Genomic DNA, 21,645 nt, shown 5'->3' with positions numbered 1-21,645 from the left:
TTTACCAAACCTTTCTGTGTCTGTTTCATATCTAATGAAATAGGAGTAGTATTACTTATCTCATAATTTTTGCTTGTTTGTTTGTTTGCGTTTTTGTTTTGAGGCAAAGTCTCGCTCTGTCACCAGGCTGGAGTGCAGTGGCGTGATCCCGGATCACTGCAACCGCCACTTCCCAGGTTCAAGTGATTCTTCTGCCTCAGACTCCTGAGTAACTGGGATTACAGGCACACACCATCACGCCAGGCTAATTTTTTCCATTTTTAAGAGAGATGGGGTTTCACCATGTTGGCCAGGATGGACTCAATCTCTTGACTTCTCGATCCACCCGCCTCGGCCTCCCAAAGTGCTGGGATTACAGGCATGAGCCAATGTGCCCGGCCTTATCTCACAATTTTTAATACAGAGAATTACAGGAGGTGTCTTCTATAGCCATCTAGGAGGGTTCCCCATACTTAGCAGATATTCAATGCATGTTACGTTTCGCTCCCTCCCATATGGTGGGGTAATGCTATGATCTGCATGAAGTCCTGTGATCTGCTTTCCTCATTCACTCAAGCTTTTATCACTTAGTAAGAATTTCTACATGTTAGGTGGTATTCGAAATTCTTGATTTAAATATAAAATTAAACAATAAAATCAGCATGTCTCATTAATCACTGAGAATTTTTTCACATCCTAATTTCACTGTGCAAAAGTGTGTCTTCTGAAAAGCTGGACTTGCAAAAGGCTCACCGTGAAATACAACCTCTCAATGCATATGTAAACCAAAAAAATTTTAAATAAAACATTTCATTCTACCTTTTTTGATGTATTTAATTGAATGACTCATTTAGTGATTTTCAATCTAATAAATTTAGCAGGTTAATACCTGGCTTATTAAACAATAATCTTTATTAACATAATTTTTCTTATTGAATACAAAATAAACCATTGCAAACTATAGTCACAATAATCAGATGATCAAAGCTACTGAGCAAATAGACCAGCTATAAAAGTTTATTAAAAAAATAGACAACATATGTAAACATATTTTTCAGTCACAAGGCTTCATAATACAGCACATTAGGCCCAGGCCTTAAATCTCTGCAGTGGGAGCACCTTAATTTTTTACTAACAGTAATTGGCTTATCTTTCAGTGAACATTAAGCCTACGCAAAAATAAATAACCAGATTCTGCTAAGTTTACTAACACAGAAAATTGCAAATGTACAATAGATTGCAGCAAAAGTGAACTATCTGCAGTAACATGAGAGATTGAATTGTTATACTGCAATTATTTTAATACAGCTTCATTTTGAAATTCATCATAATGTAGAGTTGACTAAAATAAAGCTAAAGAGGAATGACAGATATAAACACCCAGATCACATACACTCCCCAACACACACGTGCAAATACACATTTACTAATATGCACACACATCCAAACACACATGCACACACATACAGGAGATATTTTGGTAGAAGAAAACTGAGGACATAGTTTCCATCCTTTTTCTTTCATGTATTGATCATTTTAGGTATATATTTCCTCTACCCTTGAGCTGGAAGCTACGTGCTCCAAAAGGACTGAATACAAAGCAATCATAGTTTCAAACGTGATAACATGTTGGGAAAACCAAATCTCTGTTACATAATTCAATAACCACCCAAAGTGAAGCCGAATCATAGAATGGATGATAAAATAAGAAAATGTATTAAGTACCTGAGACTTTACTGCAAGAATCCAGAATGCTACGTAGTTTTGCTAGGGGCAAAACTCACCATGTTAATACAATCCTTTCATACTGTTTCTCGTCTGCTGGATATACCTGTTAGGCAACCACAATGCTTCAAAATTGCCAACTAATATGATTTTCCTTTTCTTCTATTACAGGTGATATTTTATCACATATGATTGAATTTATTTTAAATTGCTGACATATCAGTTATTCAGTAAACCTTTAGCAAGGTGTAAGTTTGAATGAAACATCAAGCGATGTTTTTAATTTAGTTTTTCATTGTTTGGAAAAACTTAAATATCGATTGTCCGTCTTCTAAAGAGCCATATTCTAGAGGCAGAAGGGAAGCACAATACATTTAACGTAAGAAACCCAGGCAAATTTACCGAGCCCTCGGGTAGCCATTTCTGCACCAATAACTCCAGGTTTGTGTCATATATGTATGACCATAAAAGTGATTCATAAATAATTTTATTATTTAAATCCTGATCTGCTATTCAAAGGTCCATTTCTGAAAATAATTCATAATATAGTTGCCATTTCCACCATATAAGCTTATTTCAACAGATGTCTAACATTTATCAACAATTAAATGAAATGTGAAATAACAACAACATATTTAACTTCTAATAGTACTGTACTGCTATTCCTTGAGTAGTCAGTGTCTTTGGGATTATTAGGATAATTATGCATTTAATAGAGAAAAAAAAATTAAAACACACGACTGTTTACAATACATGATATCTGTGAAGAGCTAGGTATCTGTAACAATTTTTAAAAGTCCTACTGGAGAATGAAAAAGCTTTCCACTTCTGAATGTCAAATAAATGGCTACGGATGAAGGAAAAATGTTTTCTATAGGAAAAATGGAAAGATTAGCCTCACTCAGGGGCACACCATGTGGTCTCAGCCAAATGGCAAGGATTGAACTTTGAACATCTATTTTGGAGTTCTAATGAATAAAATACATATAACTTAAATTCAGTAAAGCTTTTATAAGTTACATTCCATATAATTTCCTCAGGGAGAAATATCATTGCATAATGTAAGTGAGAACTGGACATATTTATGCATTGTCGGCCCACAGCCAAGGTTAGGTAGTTTAAACAGGACTCTATACCTATTCCAGTCATCAGACTTTTAAAAACCTTTACTTACTAATATCACATTATTCTTACCAAGAAACTAAAGCTCTTTCTTGGCTTGTTGTTGCACAAATGACAATTAAGAAAAGAAACTAAAAGAAAAGAAAAAAACAAGAAACAAGACAAGAAAAAGGAAAGAAAGGGAAAAAGAAAAAAAGGAAGGAAAGAAACAACAATAGTGAAGATCATTACAATTTCTGTTGTATACAAATGGACAAAGACACAAATGAGAACAAAAACATTAACATTGTGCTGAAGGTAATTCCACCCAGCATAGTTTTCACTGGTGCACATCTCTTGTTTTACACTTTTGTGTATTCCAAGTTATAAGAAAAGAATCCAGAGGAAAAACAATCGACATGGCTAACAGCAATCATATACATTTTTTGAGAAGTTGGATATACCTTACTAATTTAGTAACATGGCCACAGCTTTTGCAAACACAGCAGCATGAAACAGTTCAAAGGTAGATACATTGTGTTCATTTGTTCACCTTAAAAAAAATGCTTAAACAACAGTAAGGCACTTAATTTAAGACAGGAATTCTTTCTCCAGTTCATATATAGATGGCCGGCTGGTTTTGCTCCTCATTCTGCACAGAGGCACAGTGTAGTCCCTGCTCTGACCTTCCACGTCAGCATCCAGTAATGAAGGCACATGGGATTTAGTCCTCTCCTTGGTAGCAAGGAACTGGGTGGGATGTGGTCCTGGGCGACCCACTACACAGGCAGCCTGTGCCAGCTGAGACACTGCTGCCTGTGGGTGAGCCTGAGGCGGATCTGAGCGGCTTCTCAGGGAGGCAGGGCGAGGCTGAGGCACGATATGGACAGTGCTGTGCTTCTTGGGTGAGACCTCCCTTGGCAGGTGACTGTGAGGAGCAGGTGAGGGGCACAGTGGCAGTGCAGAGGCTCCAGTGATTGAGATAATAGCTGCACCAGCTGGTTGAGAAAGCCAAGACAGTATGCAGTTAGAAAGAAACTTGATCGTCAACATGATTAAACTTCACTGTAGATTATGATTTGACAAAACTGATGAAAATGGAAAAGTGGTTGGACTTTTACATGTTGCCTCTTTTCTTGTTTGTACTGAAGAACTGACTAATGTCATTACCACTTTAGCAAATAATTATTGGCTTATAAGTTGAAGAAAAATACGCTTTCATATGGGATTACTGTGCTAGAATTTTTCCTTGTGCAATTATAAATTACCAATACTTACTGACCTACAGAAAGACAATAAACCAATTTATCTAAAGGTGATGAACAATAATATGGCAAACATAATATCCAGATGTAATATTTAAAAAGAAGAGAACAATAAAAAGAATGGAAGCAGTTTGTCTTAATATAGCTTTATAACCAATGCTAGCATAGCATTTTAAAATTTAAAAAGCATTTTTTGTATATATTACCTCACTTAATATTCATGACAAGTATATAAGGTTATTGTAATTATGTTCACCTACAAAATAAATAATACTTAAGCTCTACAGAGTACTTAGGGTGCCATTTGACTTTTACCACAATCTCAATTGTAGAGATTAGGTAAGTATAGTATTAGATATATACATTGTTGTTATTGTCCCCATTTTATAGATGAAGAAACTGAGGCACAAAATGTTTAAGTGATTTGCCCAAATTCACTCAGCATATAAGTGGCAGAGCAGAGATCTGAGCCCAGATAGCTTCCATACCATTAACCATGGCACTACAATGTTTTTTAAGATATTCAAACAAGAAAGCAGTCTACATAATTTTCCCAGCATCACAAACTTACCAAATGGTACAACTAGAACTTGAACCTTTGTCCTATGACTCAAAATCCCACATTCTTCCAAAGTACCCATATTATCTCCTCAAATGTCGTATTTAAGTGCCACTTAACCCCAGAAATCTCAAAGCTGAGTACGTTCTAGCACATGATGGCATGATCCAGTCACGTCAATCCTCACTGAATTTTAGGAATGGAAAAAACAGTGCATTGAGGAGGAGTGAGACACTGTGATACAGCAGAAAGATCCCAGGTTTAAATTCTGACACCACTACTTCCTAATTGTGCAATCTTGAATAACATTAATTTTCCATAAGCTTGAATTCTCTTGCATAAAATACTGTTGCCATAAAAACTAAGAGACAATTTACGTCCAAGGGCTTTAACATCTATAAAGTGCTGTGGAAATACCACTGGTTGCCTTCTGCCCAAGCCCCTGTTGTTGGATAGACTAAAAAAACTATTTAAAAATGTGATTTTCTTTTGTTTCAGAGCTTCCATATCTGGATATACACCTCATGGAACTGTCTGGTGTAACATACATCAACAGGGTAATACTTGCTGTCATGAGGTGAACTGTGTCCCCACAAAATTCCTAAGCAGAAGCCCTAGCCCTTAGTCCCTCAGATGTGACTGTATGTGGAATAGGGTCTGTACAGAGGTGATTAAGGTAAAATGAGGTCATTAGGGTGGACCTTAATCCAGTGTGACTGATGTCCTAAGAAGAGATTAGGACACAGATGCACTCAGAGTGAAGACTGTGCGAGAACACAGGGAGAAGATGGCTGTCTAGAAGTCAAGAAGCCAGGCTGAGCTCAGAAGGAACCAACCTTGCAGACACCTTGATATGACTTCCAGCCTGCAGAACTGTTGGACAATGAGTTTCTGCTGAACATCCCCCCAGGCTGTGGTACTCTGTTATGGCAGCCCTAGCAAGCTGATACACCTGCTACACGCAGTTCCAACAGAAACTGAGCGATGATGTGTGCAGCAGTGGAGCAGACAAGGCCTGTGGGAGGCGAGAGGCCAGTTTCAGTTCCAGCCCTCCCACTCACCCGTGGTTCTAACTGGGGCAGCTGGCTTGTCTTTTTCGTAATGCAAGGGGGCTGGGTGCTTATTCTCCACGTGTTCTTTCTGCTTTGATATGCTATTATAGGTTTCAGTTACTGAACTTCAATTACACTTTTCCCAGAATCCCAATCACAGTTAAATTAAAATCAAATAAGAGAAGGGTAAGACTCTAAGATCTACATGAACAGTAAAAACAAATTATTAAATGTCATCCCCAGGAAAAGATAAAAATCATAAATCCATGCGGTTTCACATACTCATCTCTACAGCAGTGTTTTATGCTTTTACCGAATTCATGCAACCTACTTGGGGTCGGATTCCCATCAGACATGGTCCGTCTGTGATGTGATGGTCTATCTTTTGAAGAAGCCCAGTAAGGTACATTCCCACATGTCTGCTCTAGGAAGGAAGAGGGCAAGTTTCCTGATACACTACGAGCAGTGTCAAGTCTTGGCATGAGGGCTGGCTCACGACCACTTCCTGGAGCAGTGGGAGAAAAATCCGGAGTGAGCATCTCAGAGTCACAAGTGACAGGTGTAGCGCCCCCCAGTGGATCTTCACTGTCTATCTGCAGCAGGCACTTTGTGGAGAGAGACGGCGTGGAGAGGATGCCCAGGGCACTTGTCCGTGGCAGGGACAGTGGGCTGCTGGCCTCCCTACCAGCGGGCGGCAGCCTTGTGGGAGGACTGGCGCTTCTGCGGGACTTGGAAGTCCGCTGGAAGATTCCCTCTCGTTTCTTCTTCTCTTCCTTGGGCAATGGTTCTTCAGCAGCCTGTGCTTTATGAAGCTCTCTGAGGTCCAGTCCCAGAGCCACTGATGCCAGCAGGACGGTGCACCCGTACAGAGCCGACTCCATTTTCTTTCTCTGGGGGGATCTACTCAGATTATTCATAGGAGTCATCTCAGTGGAGACTGTGGCAGCATTTGCAGAGGCTGCCTCCTCCCAGCTTTCAGCTTCTGCAGGATTCTCTCTCTGAGCATCTTTCCCAAGAGGTAGATCAATGTAGGCCTGACTGGGCAATTTTATTTGCTTCGGTTTTCTGTGTTCTAATCCATCAGGGGAAAGTTTTGGCTCTTCACAGGACCCTAAATTAAGGTATAAGTACACACACTGTAGTATCATTTTACTGTAAAAGTCATTTAAACAAGATTGTAAAGTAAAGCTAAAATATAATAAATACATATTTTAAATCAAAACACATGCAGCCCTTTTCATTTTTGCAAATGATTTATCTAGGAGGGCTCCACGGAACAAGTCTCCAGGGCCCTATAACTTAAGGTTCCCTGCAGATGAACCAGCAAGCTAGCCATCTCCTGTTTCCTGTGCTTCGGGAAGCTCTTCTTCATCATTATCAATATTAGACACTATCGTAGAAACAGTCATCAAAACACAAAAATGCACAACCATAGGCACGTAATCACTAAATATGTCACCAAATGTGCTCTTTTCCTCACTTCACCTAAATACATGTGTCAGGCTCCATTATCTACAGCTTTCCTGCGTGTAAACTAACGGTTCTGTAGCAGATCGGCGGTTCTCAAAGTATGTGGCCTGGACTGGCAGCATCTGCATCCCCTGGGAATTTGTAGAAAGGTAAATCATTGGCCCACCCCAGACTATGGAATCAGAAATTCTGGAGAATGGAGTCCAGCGGTCTGTGTTTCAGCAAGACTTTACTGAAGTTTGGGGACCATTAAAATAGAAGATTCTCCCAAGAGGTTACACAATCCCAAAGGTTACAAATTATACCCGCTTAAGAGGAAGCCAACATTCTTATCACGTATGTGCTTAACAGTGCCTAATTAAACAACAAACTCATTAATCTGATTTCCAAATAACATCTGTAATTTTTTCCAACATTACATCCTAGTATATCTAAACGTGCTTGATGATCTAGACCAGGGGTCCCTGAACCCCAGGCCATGGACTGATACCATGGCCTGTTAGGAACCAGACTGCACAGCAGGTAGTGAGCAGCAGGTGAGCGAGTGAAGCTTCTTCTGTATTGACAGCCAATGCCTATTGCTTACATGACCACCTGAGCTCCACCCCATGTCAGTTCAGCAGTGGCATTAGATCCTCACAGGGCGTGAACCCCACTGTGAACGGCACATACGAGGAATCTAGGTTGCTCCTTATGGGAATCTAGCGTCTGAAGATCTGTCGCCATCTCCCATCACTCCCAGATAGGACCATCTAGTTGCAGGAAAACAAGCTCAGGCCTTCCACTGATTCTACATTATGGAGAGTGGTAGAATTATTTAATTATGAATTACAATGTAAAAATAATAGAAATACAGTGCACAATAAATGTAATGCGCTTGAATCATCCTGAAACCATCCCCACCCCACTGGTCCATGGAAAAACTATCTTCCATGAAACTGGTCTCTGGTGCCATAAAGGTTGGGGACTGCTGATCTAAACAATTTGAGATGCCAGCTTTCTTTCTCCAAAGAACCCTGTGCTCTTCCCTGTGGTAGCTTTTGTTTGGGGTGCCCTCTTTTTCCTCCATTCCTACTCCTTCCACTCCCCGACGTTGCTGACCCAAGCTCCCTTTTCCTTCATAAAGGAGAACCTTCAGAAGGAGAAGCTGAACCTAGGCAGTGAGTGCAAAGGTGCTTGTGAAATTGAGCACAGTACCAATAACGAATTCAAGAAATTTACACTGTGTCTTGCTAAAGCATCCTTACTTTGATCAAAGTACTAAAGAGTCTTCCTAAATGATCAAGTATAAAGACCAATTTTATTTTCTGTGTTAGTAATCGTGCTTAAGTTTTTCAATGATTTCCATCTCTTCAATCTTTTAAACCTGAATATTGAACACAAATATTGAATATCTAAAGTAAATCATTATGATTCATTTAAATTAAATAGAAATTCCAATGTAAAACTCTCCAAGCAGTTGTTTTTCTTATTTATTTATTTATTTATTTATTTATTTAGAGATGGAATCTCATTCACTCTGTCGCCCAGGCTGGTGTGCAGTGGTGCAATCTAGGCTCACTGCCACCTCTGGCTCCCAAGTGCAAATGATTCTCCTGCCTCAGCCTCCTGAGTAGCTGGGATTACAAGCAAGCACCATCATGCCGGCTAGTTTTTGTGAGTTTTTCATAGTTAATCTGCTTCATTGAATTTCATCATGTCAACAGGTGGCACTATAGCAAGGAGGGATACCCCTTAATCTCAGCAGAACCTTCAGGGGGGGTCTGTATTTTTACATCTAATATTTCCTATACTAAATTAATTTGGTTTTACATAATTAATTATGATAATAACGTTTCTGGTAAGGAAGAGGAGTTACAAATTCCCAAAACCACGTGAAGCCTAATTACTTCCTGCCATAAAGACTTGATGGAAAATAACTTCTGAATTTAAGTAAAGCTGTAAGAAATGCCATTACTTGCTAATCTCCCCTCTGCTACTTTAATGACCACATAAGACTATAAAAGCAAAGCTTCAGCGCAATCAGATGCCAAGGATGGCTCAAGCAAATCCTACCTCCTGAAACACATTTACCTGGCTGGTCCACAAACAATGAAGCCAAGGGCATGGGTTTCTGATTTTTTATTAAGATAGTTGACCAAGGACTGTTGCCATCGGAGAGAGGTCTTATCCTACAAGAGAAAAATGTTTCTTTTCGTAAGACAGAAGCACACAGCACACCAATTAGGTTTTGGTGGATACAGGCCAACAACATTTTTAAGGTAGCAAAGAGAACACATTTGTACTCAGTTTTGAAGGGCTGACAAAGTACAAATAATACCTGAAAGTGAGACAGGAAAAAAAATCTCAGAAATATTCTAACTGCTTAACTAAATACTAGTTAATGTGGCATGATAAATTCATCCTAGAAAATTAGGTTGATATTTGTAAACCTCTGTATTAATTTACTTGCTTTTTGAAAGTCTGGCTGATGTGATATTAACACAGGAATGGATTTGTCACATTATACAATGAATACCACCAGATACCACACACCCACCTTTCTTTGCAATCCGCTCTTTCTTTCCCTTGAATGGAATTTGGTCCCCAGGTACAACCTTTTTTCTTAAAATTCCTTTTTACGTCCTCAAATTCTTCTTGTCGAAAGACTGTGTTCCTGCCCCAAGTTTTATTGCTTTCATCTGAAGTCACTAAAAAGAATATTATTAACAATATTAACCACAACGATCATATTAACCAATATTGGCTTTGTTAAAAAAGCTAAATGAATCATATCAGTTGTAAAACTACCTTACTCAAAACATGAAAACAATGAGAAAATTATTTACTTCACGCAATCTCTGGTAAGTTTCTTTCTCTGATCATAAAAAACATCAAGAAAAGTGGAGTAAGTTAACAGAAAAGATACAAATTCGAGATAAATTAGCAGCAAAGGTTTGATTACTTTTTAATCTATTTATTTAGCATTTTGCAACAATTAGGATTTCATTGTAATTGGGGGAGGGGACACCAAACTAAACATGTAACTTAAAATGAACTTAGTACTCTAATTTTTTAACCAAATCAGTTAAAGTTTGGAACTAGAGACACAAACATCATATATTTTTAAATTGTAATTTCAACTAATTTTTCATTGGTCGTCACAATTTATTTATTTATTTTTTGGTCTTCACAATTTCGCTCAGTCATGACAACACTTTGGTTACAGTTGTCTTTTAAAACTTGAAAATATTTAACAGTTTTCCAAGTCTTGCTTTTTTCACTACCTCACAGGATGATGTATATTCATTTTTAATATCCACATTTTACTAAACACTTACATACCACCCCTCTAATTTAAGTGCACTTGAAAGCGATTTGCAGTCAGGCGTCATGGCTCATGCTTGTAATCCCAGCAGTTTGGGAGGCCGAGGCGGGCGAATCACAAGGTCAGGACTTCAAGACCAGCCTGGCAAACATGGTGAAACCCCATCTCTACTACAAATACAAAAAATTAGCTGGGCGTGGTGGCGGGCGCCTGTAATCCCAGCTACTCAGGAGGCTGAGGAAGAAGAATTGCTTGAACCTGGGCGGCGGAGGTTGCAGTGAGCTGAGATCATGCCATTGCACTCCAGCCCAGGCGCAGTGCCAGGCTCCGTTTCAAAAAAAAAAAAAAAGTGATTTGGAAATCACTGGGGAAAATTGCTGTTATTACCACACACTTAGGGGAAAAATATCTGAAACATACTAGATGTTCTAAAAAACAGTTTGAAATATTTTGATATACAGTGGAATACTCTGTGACTATAATAAAAATGAGGTACAGATAATGATATATAATGTTTATATTATATTTAATATTACCTATAATCCATTTTCACTAAAAATTATGTGTTTATGGATGCCTGTATATACACACATACATACACAGAGGAGAAATTACTAAACACAGATACCAAACTTACTAAAGTATTTAAATTTAATAGAGAGGATTGCTATGTAGAGGGAAATTTAGCTCCTTTATATCACTTTGCAAAATTAGACACATTGTGGATGATGTTTGGTTACTTATGTGTGTTTCTATATTTTCCAAATTTTAAAATATACATATATGTGTATATATACAAGTGTCTGTGCATATAAATGTGCTTAGGCCAGGCACGGTGGCTCACGCCTGTAATCCCAGCACTTCAGGAGGCCGAGGCAGGTGGATCACGAGGTCAGGAGTTCAAGACCAGCCTGGCCAAGGTGGTGAAACCCTGTCTCTACTAAAAGTACAAAAATTAGCTGCGCGTGGTGGCAGGCACCTGTAATCCCAGCTACTCGGGAGGCTGAGGCAGGAGAATTGCTTGAACCCGGGAGGCAGAGGTTGCAGTGAGCCGAGATGACACCACTCCAGCCTGGGTGACAGAGTGAGACTCCATCTCAAATAAAAAAAAAAACGTGGATGCATGCCTAAATGTATATGTGTGTGTGTAACAATCTTGAATCAGTTGTTCATTCTTTTTATTAAAATAGTTTTACAGTAGAATGAGCGATAAACAGATGAGCAGTTTTCATTTAAGTGAAGGCAGCAGAACCGGAAAAGCTTTCAGCTGGGGGTTATTAGACCGGAGTTCATCTCAGCTATAGGACTGACTGACTGATCTACACTCCCAGAGCTATCTACACTCTCAGTTTTAGCCTCCTCACCTTCCTCCCACTTCCTATTTTCCTTCCCCTCTTGATTTGCTCCTCTTGCTTCTCTTTTGTTTCCATATTGATTGAACTTTTCCTGTACTAAGAGGTCGGAAATGGATGGTGAACTCCACACTCAGAAGATGTGTCTGAATCCAGCTTCACCACTTAGTAGCTACCAACTTGGGCCAGTTTAATGGTAACTTCTATGTCCCTTATTTGGGGATCATAAAAGGGTCCACTCGATGAGGCTGTCAGAATTGAATGGGGGTGTGCGCAGACACGAAGACAGTCCCAGTGAAGACGAGCAGCATCTGGGCTGGAGAACTTGAGCCAACGGCTGCCACACACAGAGCTGGTCCTGTGTGGAAGGCTGGATTAGAACCTTTCCACCATGTGACTTCTGAGAAGGAGCACCAAGGATGCACCTCCCTAAGCTGGCTGCATTTCAGCTTTAGAGGATTGGAATTCATTTGAAATCCCAAATTATTTGCTTTAGCTGGTACACATCTTGGGCCCATCCTGGCCTGCCCAGTACCACTTCCTAGCTTCTGTGAGGTGGTTTTCCCCAGAGCAGGTGAAGACACAGGAAAGAGGGCAGAGGAGTGGCCACGCAAAAGCGGGGTTGGCACGGTGTCCCATCTGCTCGTCCCTTTGTGGAGCTGGGAGAACAGCCTGGGAGCCCTTTCTGCCTCCGTTAATTAGGCCTTTGCCTAGGCAAAGGCAAGGTTTGAGGTATGGCTTTATGCAGAATGCATTCTCAGAGAAACAAATCAGTCATAATAAATGACGGTCCTTTAAGTTCTAAAACTACAGCCTCATTTAGATCCTGTTTCTCTGTGGGGATCCTGGTGTCCAGGAACTTGCAAAAGAAATCTCTGCCAGTGCCAAGGTTTTCATTATCAAAAGAGGAAGAAAAAAAAAAAAGAGAGAGAGATTCCACGCAAGCCTCATTAGACAAAATTTTCTTTTGGATTTTTTTTTCTCCAAATAAGGATGGGTAAACAGCAGGGAATTAAGTCTGGTGGAGAAAAGAGAGGATCTAAATGCATGGTTTAACACAAACTTAGGCTAATTACCACATTACTTACAGACACACGCATTAATCACATTCTTCTTTTGCTTAGCCTACTTTCAGGGGTTTATTTGGACTCACCTTTGAAAAAAATTAGTGATTTTATTTCATCCACTAAACTCTGATTCATAGCCTCACTGAAACTCTCACAATGCAAAGGTGCCAGGCACATCAGCTGTCTGTACTCTCCCCTCCAGGATGAATGCCTGTTCTAAAACCAAAATACCACCAGGAATTTTTAAGTATTAAGTTGGTCAAACCTAAAGTGAATTAAAGTTGAGTCCTGAAAGGCAACAATTTTTTCCCCTCACAAAACAAAGAAAGAAACGGAAGTAATCCTGAAGTCCTGATTTCATTTTTCAAAGTATCCTGACGCAAATGGCTGGTGATATCATCAGGCTATGCTAACGCTGCATGCAAGTATTTAACAAAATGTCTCGAGATGTGCTGTTTCACTTTCTACTCCAGGGCCAGGTCGCATCACCTACTGCCTAGCATCTAAAATTCATTTGTTGTGAGTAGAAATTAGACTAAGGAACCTATGCTCAAACTTTGTTTCTCTAATAGTCGTGGCACCTATGAAATGTCCCACGCTCATTTACAACCTGCTATGAAAACACATCTGCTCAATTTGAATCCAAGTCAAGTCAAAGGAGAGAAATCAACACAGGAGCCCCCGCGGCACTGCAGAAAGCTTACACTGTATGGCTCGGAGCCGGGGCATCATCGTAGGACTGCTCGGGGGACTGGAACTGCTGCTGTTCAGGCTCCGCCGTTTGTCCAAGTTGGGAGAGGCCTGCACGGTTATCTTGTGCTGGAAATCTGTTGGATGCAAAAAGGGAAAACTGATATTTCATGGTTTTCCATTATCTTCATAGCCATGTCTTTGGCGCACAGCAATCAAAACAAAAATGGTCAGACCCTAACTGCAAAATATATTGCAGAATCGATTTCTTATTTTGGTTTCTTACTTCTCGGGATTTAAGTAATAAATAATGATTCAGAACTTATGTGTTGGGTATAGTCACACACACACACACACACACACACACACAGGAAAATATGAAAGTCACGAATCATTGAAGAATTTATAACCTGGGAAAAAAGAGTTATCTGCATTCAGTCTGAGATAGTTAAAAATAAAATTAAGGCTGAGCGTGGTGGCTCACACCTGAAATCCCAATACTTTGGGAGGCTGAGGTGGGCAGATCACTTGAGGCTAGGAGTTTGAGACCAGTCTGTTCAACACGGCAAAACCCCATCTCTACTAAAACCACAAAAATTAGTCAGGCATGGTGGCACACACCTGTAATCCCAGCTACTCGGGAGGCTGAGACAGAAGAATCACTTGAACCTGGGAGATGGACATTGCAGTGAGCTGAGATCGCACCACTGCACTCCAGCCTGGGCAACAGAGCGAGACTCTGTCTCAAATAAATACATAAATAAATTAATTAAATTAAATTGAAATGGCCCTGGATTTAAATGAGTCCTGGTTCTCATAATATAACAAGCTATGGACCTCAAACCAGTAAGCAACTACCCTGAGCCTGTTTCTTCACCTGCTAAAGTGAGCAACGATATTTCACATGGTTGTAGTGGTGGTGAATAAAACAGAAAATGTAAATTAAAAGCATTTTGTACTCTAGGCATTCTACAAATGCTGACTCTTATTATCTAGCTGTAATACGGTAGGGATAGACCAAGATCTATAGGTTCATATGGAAGAGAAAGCAATATTGCCAGAGGAAAGAGGGGTGTGTCAGGGAAAACTTTATAAACTATCAGGAAAATCATTAACAACTTGGAAGGAGGTAAATGACATTACTGGATATTCTTTCAGTGCAGAGCTGAGCTTAACCTTTGATTGATTGTTTTTCTATTGACTGAGTTATTTTTATAACTAGGTGAGAGCAGAGGTCAACTTGTAGATTTTGTCTGGTGATGATGCAAATAACTTCTGTCTGGAGAAAAAGACAATCCCAAATGGTTTATTGCCATATTAGACCTCAACCAGGTTTGCTTTTAACCCAGCAATCGAATCCTGCATTCCTCTATTAATTTGCCCATAAATACCTCACTCTTCAAATTCTCATTTGAATTGGTTTTACCTGGTTCCTCAATGATTAATGAGTTTAATAAAAATCTTTGACATATGCCCATTTCATATTTGCAAGAGACCTATAACTTACCTTTTTGGAAGTTATACTTTAAAGAACTTTAATGAACGAACTGCTATGAGATGAAGAGGATTAGAAAGTTGGTAGGCAAAGACAGGTATCCAGTTATTCATACTAGAAATCTGAATACTTTTCTTGATATTGTCTTTTCTGTTACCCCACATATCCACCAAGCACAAAATATCAGGTAAATTCTGTGCTATATATTTTTCTTGTAGTAGAGAAATTTATATTCCAGGTTATGGAGTTAGCAAACTTGGATCTGAATCCCATTTCTACCACAGCCATATGAATTTTGAGAAAGTAACTGAAGGTCTTGAAGTCTCAGTATCTTTACTGACAAAAATGGAAAAGAACCAATTATTACTATTTCACAGGACTGGTATGAAAAATTCAGTGCAAAGAAGTATAAAAAGTACTTACCACAGGGCTTGGGACATAATAAATGCTAAATAAATGGTTTTTGGGTTTTTTTCCTCTTCATCTGCACGGCCATCACCGTGTCATGCCTAGCCTGCTACAATGCCTTGTGTCCATCTTCCTGCATCCACATTTGGCCCCCCAAGTCTACCTCACAGCAGCCAGATGCATTTTTAATATGCCTAACCGTCATTCCCCTGCTTAAAATCCTTCGAAGGCATCTCATGATTCTTAAGTTATAGATTAAAATTATAACACATTCTGTAAGTCCCTGCAAACCCGAGTCTGAGTTCTTCTTTCTGCTCCAGCCTCATCTTGCCCTTTTCTCCTCTCACTCGTCATGGTCTAGAAGAGGGGTCAGCACACTCCTTCTGCAAAATGCCCCATTTTAGGCTCCGTGAGCTGCACAGTCTCTGTAACAACTGCCTGATTCCACCGATGTGAGAGAAAGCAGGCACGGTCAACACAAAGATGAATGTGTCCCAGTAAAACGATCTTTATGGATATTGAAATTTCGTATCAGTTTCATATCATGTCAGGTACAATGATGTATTCTTCTTCCTCTTTGATTTTTTCCAAGCATTTAAAAGTGTAAAACCCATTCTGAGCTCATAGCTGTACAAAGCAGGTAGAGGCGGGATTGGGTCCATAGGGCAGTGTGCTGAGCCCTGTTCAAACCACACTGAACTTTTTTCAATTCCTGGAAGAAACCAAGTTTCTTCCACATGTGCTCTCAGCCTATTCTCTTTCTTCATGTTCTGTATTTGGTAAATTCCCGTATCGAGTCTCAATCTAAATGTTACTTCTTCTTTTGGAGATGGAGTCTTGCTCTGTCGCCCAGACTGGAGTGCGATGGCACAGTCTAGGCACACTGCAACCTCCACCTCCCGGGTTTAAGCAATCCTCCTGCCTCAACCTCCTGAGTAGCTGGGATTACAGGCCCACCCTGCCCCCCCTTGCTAATTTTTTTTTTTTTTTTTTTTGTATTTTACTAGAGACAGAGTTTCACTGTGTTACCCAGGCTGGTTTTCAACTCCGTTAGGAAGCCTTCTGTGATCACCTTAGACCAGGTTACATCTCTGCACTAATCACTGTCATGTGACTTTTTCCCCACAGCAGCTAATATTATAGAAAGCAAACAAGTATTTAATTATTAGCTTAAGTTCTGCCCCCTCCCTCAATATAAGGTAAGTGCTCTATAGGCAGAGACCATGACAGTCTCCGTGACTTCAGACTGGCACGGTGCCTTGCACATTACAGGTACTTAGCAAACTTTGCTGAATGAATACTTTCTCTGTGAGAGACATGAGTGCAGAGACTGCATATATATTTTATCATCACCCCTAGTATTGGGGACACAGCAGATCCTCAAGCGTTTGTTGACGGAGAAAGTTACGCAGGGTCCATCTGCAGGATCAGGCTGGTGCTTGAAGTGAGTTGCTGAGGAATACACAGCAGGATAGGGGAGATTTGGGAGACAAACCAAACAGAAAGGAAAGACCAAATGGAAGGCTCCTCCATCTGCTGAGTCATGCTTGTTTTTTTTAAGACAAGATTTCACTCTGTTGTCCAGGCTGGAGTGCAGTGGTGCAATCTGAGTCCACCGCAGCCTTGACCTCCCCTGGATCAAGCAATTTCCCTGCCTCAGCCTTCTGAGTAGCTGGTCCTACAGGCATGCACCACCATTCCCAGCTAATTTTGGTATATTTTTGTACAAATGGGATTTCACCTTGTTGCCCAGGCTGGTCTTGAACTCTCAGGCTCAAGCAATCCACCCGCCTTGGCCTCCCAAAGTGCTGGGGATGACAGGCGTTGAGTCACTGCACCTGGCCCCGAGTCATTCCTTTTGAAAGACTTGACCTGGGCAGGGCAGTTGAGGTAAAGAATTGACTAGACTAGGTGGTGGTAGTTAGGGGAAAGAGGTGGACAAAGAAAAAAATATTCTTAACCATAGAAAGGAAACAGTTTAGACTAAAGTCATTTATAAATGTTCATCTAGCCACCTGATTGCTATAACACGATAGAAACAAATGCTGAGAACTTTTACAGCAAGAGGAGCCTTCCTGTCAATAGCAGAAGAAAAGCCAAGAACCAAGCCACAAGATTTGACTGACAAGTTATTTGGAACAAATGATGGGACAATAAATGCTAAGTACAGATCAGGAAATCAACATGGAACACGTGGAAAGCCACAAGTGAGCCGTAAAGATAAAAGGCTGCATTTTAACAACGCCTAACATTCAGAGTGCTTCCGAGCTTCCAAAAGCACCTGAATACTTCCACTTAAAAAGCACGCTTTATGTTGTAACCAAAAAGAAAATATTCTTTGTTGTTGTTGTTGTTGTTGTTGTTGTTGTTGGGACAGAGTCTTGCTCTTGTCGCCCAGGCTGGAGTGCAGTTGCGAGATCTCAGCTCACTGCAACCTCGCCTCCTGGGTTCAAGCAATTCTTCTGCCTCAGCCTCCTGAGTAGCTGGGATTACAGGTGCCCACCACCATGCCCATCTAATTTTTGTACTTTTAATAGAGATGGGGTTTCCCCATGTTGGCCAGGCTGGTCTCGAACTCCTAACCTCAGGTGATCCGCCCGCCTTGGCCTCCCAAAGTGCTGGGATTACAGGTGTGAGCCACCATGCCCAGTCAACATTCTTTATCATAAATATCCTTGTCCCTTTGAAGCAGGGAAAGGTTGAGTCTGTGCCAGCTAAACATTTAGGAAAACTAAAGCTGAATTGTTAAAATGCCTGTGGCCCATGCTCAGATTTTCTTTGTACTCACTAGAATAATGGTTCTAAAAATGCCTGGTCATAGCAGCTATAGTTCAAGCACAGGTTTGAGTAAAACCTATCCTAGTATTTTTGCTGGCAATATGAACATTTCACTAACAAAGCTAATACTGCCTCAGTGGGAGGCTTCCATTTGCAGATGAAAAGCAGTGTATTCTCTAAAGAATCCAGGTGAGGTTATATGCTCGCTCCCATCCACCCTTCTACTCACTCGCATACCTGTGAGGTGGATGGTTTTGGCAGGCTTTGGGCACTTCCGAAGCAAAGTTAGAATGCCACTGCTTTAGCGACATACCAACATTTGGAGGCTTTAATGCTTTTGTCTTGTAATAACGTGTCCACAAAACACAACTTCAGTTAAAAATAAACATAAACAGAAGCAGCAATCCATATAGAGTACTCACAAAATAAAAAGACCCACTGTGACCATGCTTTTTTCTCTTGCAAATTCCAAGAAAAATACTACACAATCACAAAGTATTGTTTTAAAATTATTATCCTAGATTATTACTGTCTTACTTTTTAAGTATTAATCCTCCTTATTTGGTAGCCAGCCTTGAAGAAATTCCAGGAGGAAAAAAAATCAAATTTGAGGTTTCCATCACTAAGTCACCATAGCTATAAATACCCATAAGATTAAAAATAATCAGCAGTAATTCTCAAGGACAAGGTTACAAGAGAACGTAATTATTCATATTTAATACCAAATTTGTGAAAGAGCTGCAGGCACAAATATTAAAGGTCAGCTTGGAGGACTCTTGAATATGTTTCGGAGAAATTCTCTAAGCTTGTTACACAAAGGGAAAAATCCTGCAAAAGGTGTTCAAGAAGTTGGTAACTCCATGAAAGGACAGCATCGCTGGTCCATTTACCACTTATCCGATGTTTCTCCCTGAACAGTGTGCCATTTAACAGTATTAGAATTTGTTTCTCTTCGTCCTTTTGTTGACCCATAAAAATTATACATATTTATGGGGTACAGACTGATACTTTGGTACTTGTTTACAACATATAATGATCAAGTCAGGGTAATTAGCATATGTATCACTTTGGGTATTGATCATTTCTTTGTGTTGTGAACATTCAATATCCTCTCTTCCGGCTTTTTGAAAATATACAATAAATTATAGTTAACTGTATTCACCCTACAAAGTTGCAGAATACCAGAACTCATTCCTCCTACCTAGCTGTAATTTGGTATCCATTAACTAACCTCTCTCCAACCTCCCCTCCCCTCAAGCCTTTCCCACCCCTAACAACCACAATTCTACTGTCTATTTCCATGGGCTCCATTTTTTTTTCACTCCCACATATATGTGAGAACATGCAGTATTTATTTTCTTGTGCTGACTTATTTCACTTAACATAATGTCATCCAGGCTCATCCATGTTGCCACAAAAGATAGAATTTGATTCTTTTTTATGGCTGAATAGTATTCCATCAGGTAAACACACCACATTTTCTTAATTCGTTCATCCACTGATGGACACTTAGGTTGATTTCTGGTCTTCGCCTTTGTGAACAGTGTTGCCATAAACATGGGATTGCAGATATCCCTTTGATATACAGATCTCCTTTCCTTTGAGGAAATACCTGGTAGTGGCATTCCTGGATCACACAGTAGTTCTATTTTTAGGGTTTTTTTGAGACCTCTGTGCTGTTTTCCACAATGGCTGTACTAATTTACACTTCCAATAGCTATAAATAGCCATAAGATTTAAAATGATGAGTAATAACTCTCAAGGAAAAAATTATGAGAGAATGTGTATAGGAGTTCCTTTTTCTCCACATCCTCACCAACAATTACTATTTTTCATCTTTTTGATAATAGCCATTCTAACTAAGGTGAAATAGCTCATTGTGATTTTCATTAGCATTTCCCTGAGGATTAGTGATGCTAAGCATTTTTTCATATGCTTGCTGGCCATTTTTATGTCTTCTTTTGAGAAATGTCTATTCAGTTCCTTTGCCCAATTTTAAATCAAATTATTTGTGTTTTTGCCATTGAGTTATTCGAGTTCTTTGTATATTCTGCGCTAGTCCCTTGTCAGATGAATAATTTGCTAATATCTTCTCCCATTCTACAGGTTGTCTCTTCACTCTGTTGATTGTTTCCTTTGCTGTGCAGAAGCTTTTGGGTTAATATAGTCCCAATTATCTATTTTTGTTTTTTGTTGCCTGAGCTTTTGAAGTCTTAGTCATAAAATTTTTGCCTAGGCCCATGTCCTGAATTGTTTCCCCTATTAAACAATACTAACTTAAAGAATTTCTAGCAGATAATATTGAATGCAACTAACTCCCTTGATTTTAAGTTACATTTGCTTGCTTTCTCTTCTATACTAAGGGGAATTCTTCAAGAAAAAAAAATAATTATTTTTATAGTTATCATTTCCCTTTTTTGATGTCTGTCCCATTCTAAGATGTTGTACAGGTAAATATGTGTGCACCTGTGTGTGTTTAGGGTTGGAGCATCCTAAGGAAAGTTTCCATATTGGTACCAGTATTATTAAGATGAAATCTAGTGCCATCTTGTGGGCAGAAGAGGTAACTGACATGCTAAAAATTCCAGAAACAAAATTTCATTCCTTGGTGTTGGGTCAGAATTATAGCAGATTTCTTGGTTATGTTTTAACTGGGAATCTTTCATTAAATGCCAAAAAGTAAATAAATGTGTAACTAAAGTTTCCCCTCTCTTCTCAGAAAAAGAAAAGCTAGATTTTAAAGCTAGATTTTACTAGATTTTTTAAAAATCTAGTAAAAATAGTCATATACTATTCAGTCTGCTTTGAATAAACTCAGGGTATTAGCCAAGGAACATTTGAGAAGAAAAGCAAGAGTGAAAATCTGACCTCAGAAATGCTAAGATTTTGATTTAATCATTTTACCACTGAAGAGTAAAGAATCACTGGGATGATTTTCATTTTTTCTTCCAAATTTACTTCCCTTTCCACCAGATTCTTAATCCTTTCCACCTCCCCCAAAGTTTCCCAAGGGAAACAATAAATATTAATTTTGATAACATAATCAAATCACAGCTAGAAGAAAACTGACATAGCTGAAAAATGGAGAAGAAAACTCACATCTAGTGCACCTCTGGATTTTTCTTTCATCTATGTGTGAAGGAAGAAGCCTCATCATAAAAATAGTGTATTCTCTAATTATGGCTGACTGACACATAAGACAGACCAGTCAGTGACCCTGCCAGCAACCCTCCAGCTAAGAGAAAATGCCAGAAGACAGCCTGGAAAAGGACCTTCCCCGACCCCCAACCCCAGAGAGGTTGAAGGTAAAAGTGATAAGCATCCACAGTCTATTCTCACCTCATCAAACCAAATAATCAATAACATATACTGGATTCTCATCATGACCACATCATAC

General features: G+C 39.6%; 1 protein-coding gene across 1 annotated transcript in view; it reads right to left on the bottom strand.

The window, feature by feature from the left end:
• Positions 1-967: 967 nt before the first annotated feature.
• LOC105551895 (mitogen-activated protein kinase kinase kinase MLK4) overlaps positions 968-21,645 on the bottom strand; it is a 60,977-nt gene continuing 40,299 nt past the window's right edge. Inside the window, exons 6-10 of the mRNA XM_011997322.1 lie at positions 13,582-13,704; positions 9,691-9,841; positions 9,225-9,322; positions 6,013-6,792; positions 968-3,803 (exon numbers count right to left, since the gene is read on the bottom strand). Of these exons, the coding sequence (XP_011852712.1) occupies positions 3,397-3,803; positions 6,013-6,792; positions 9,225-9,322; positions 9,691-9,841; positions 13,582-13,704 (1,559 nt within the window). The 3' untranslated portion in view covers positions 968-3,396. The remainder of the gene's footprint in view (positions 3,804-6,012; positions 6,793-9,224; positions 9,323-9,690; positions 9,842-13,581; positions 13,705-21,645) is intronic.

This window comes from Mandrillus leucophaeus, unplaced genomic scaffold (assembly GCF_000951045.1).
Source record: "Mandrillus leucophaeus isolate KB7577 unplaced genomic scaffold, Mleu.le_1.0 Scaffold537, whole genome shotgun sequence".
Lineage (NCBI taxonomy): Eukaryota > Metazoa > Chordata > Mammalia > Primates > Cercopithecidae > Mandrillus > Mandrillus leucophaeus.
This window is presented reverse-complemented; position numbering and strand designations above follow the sequence as displayed.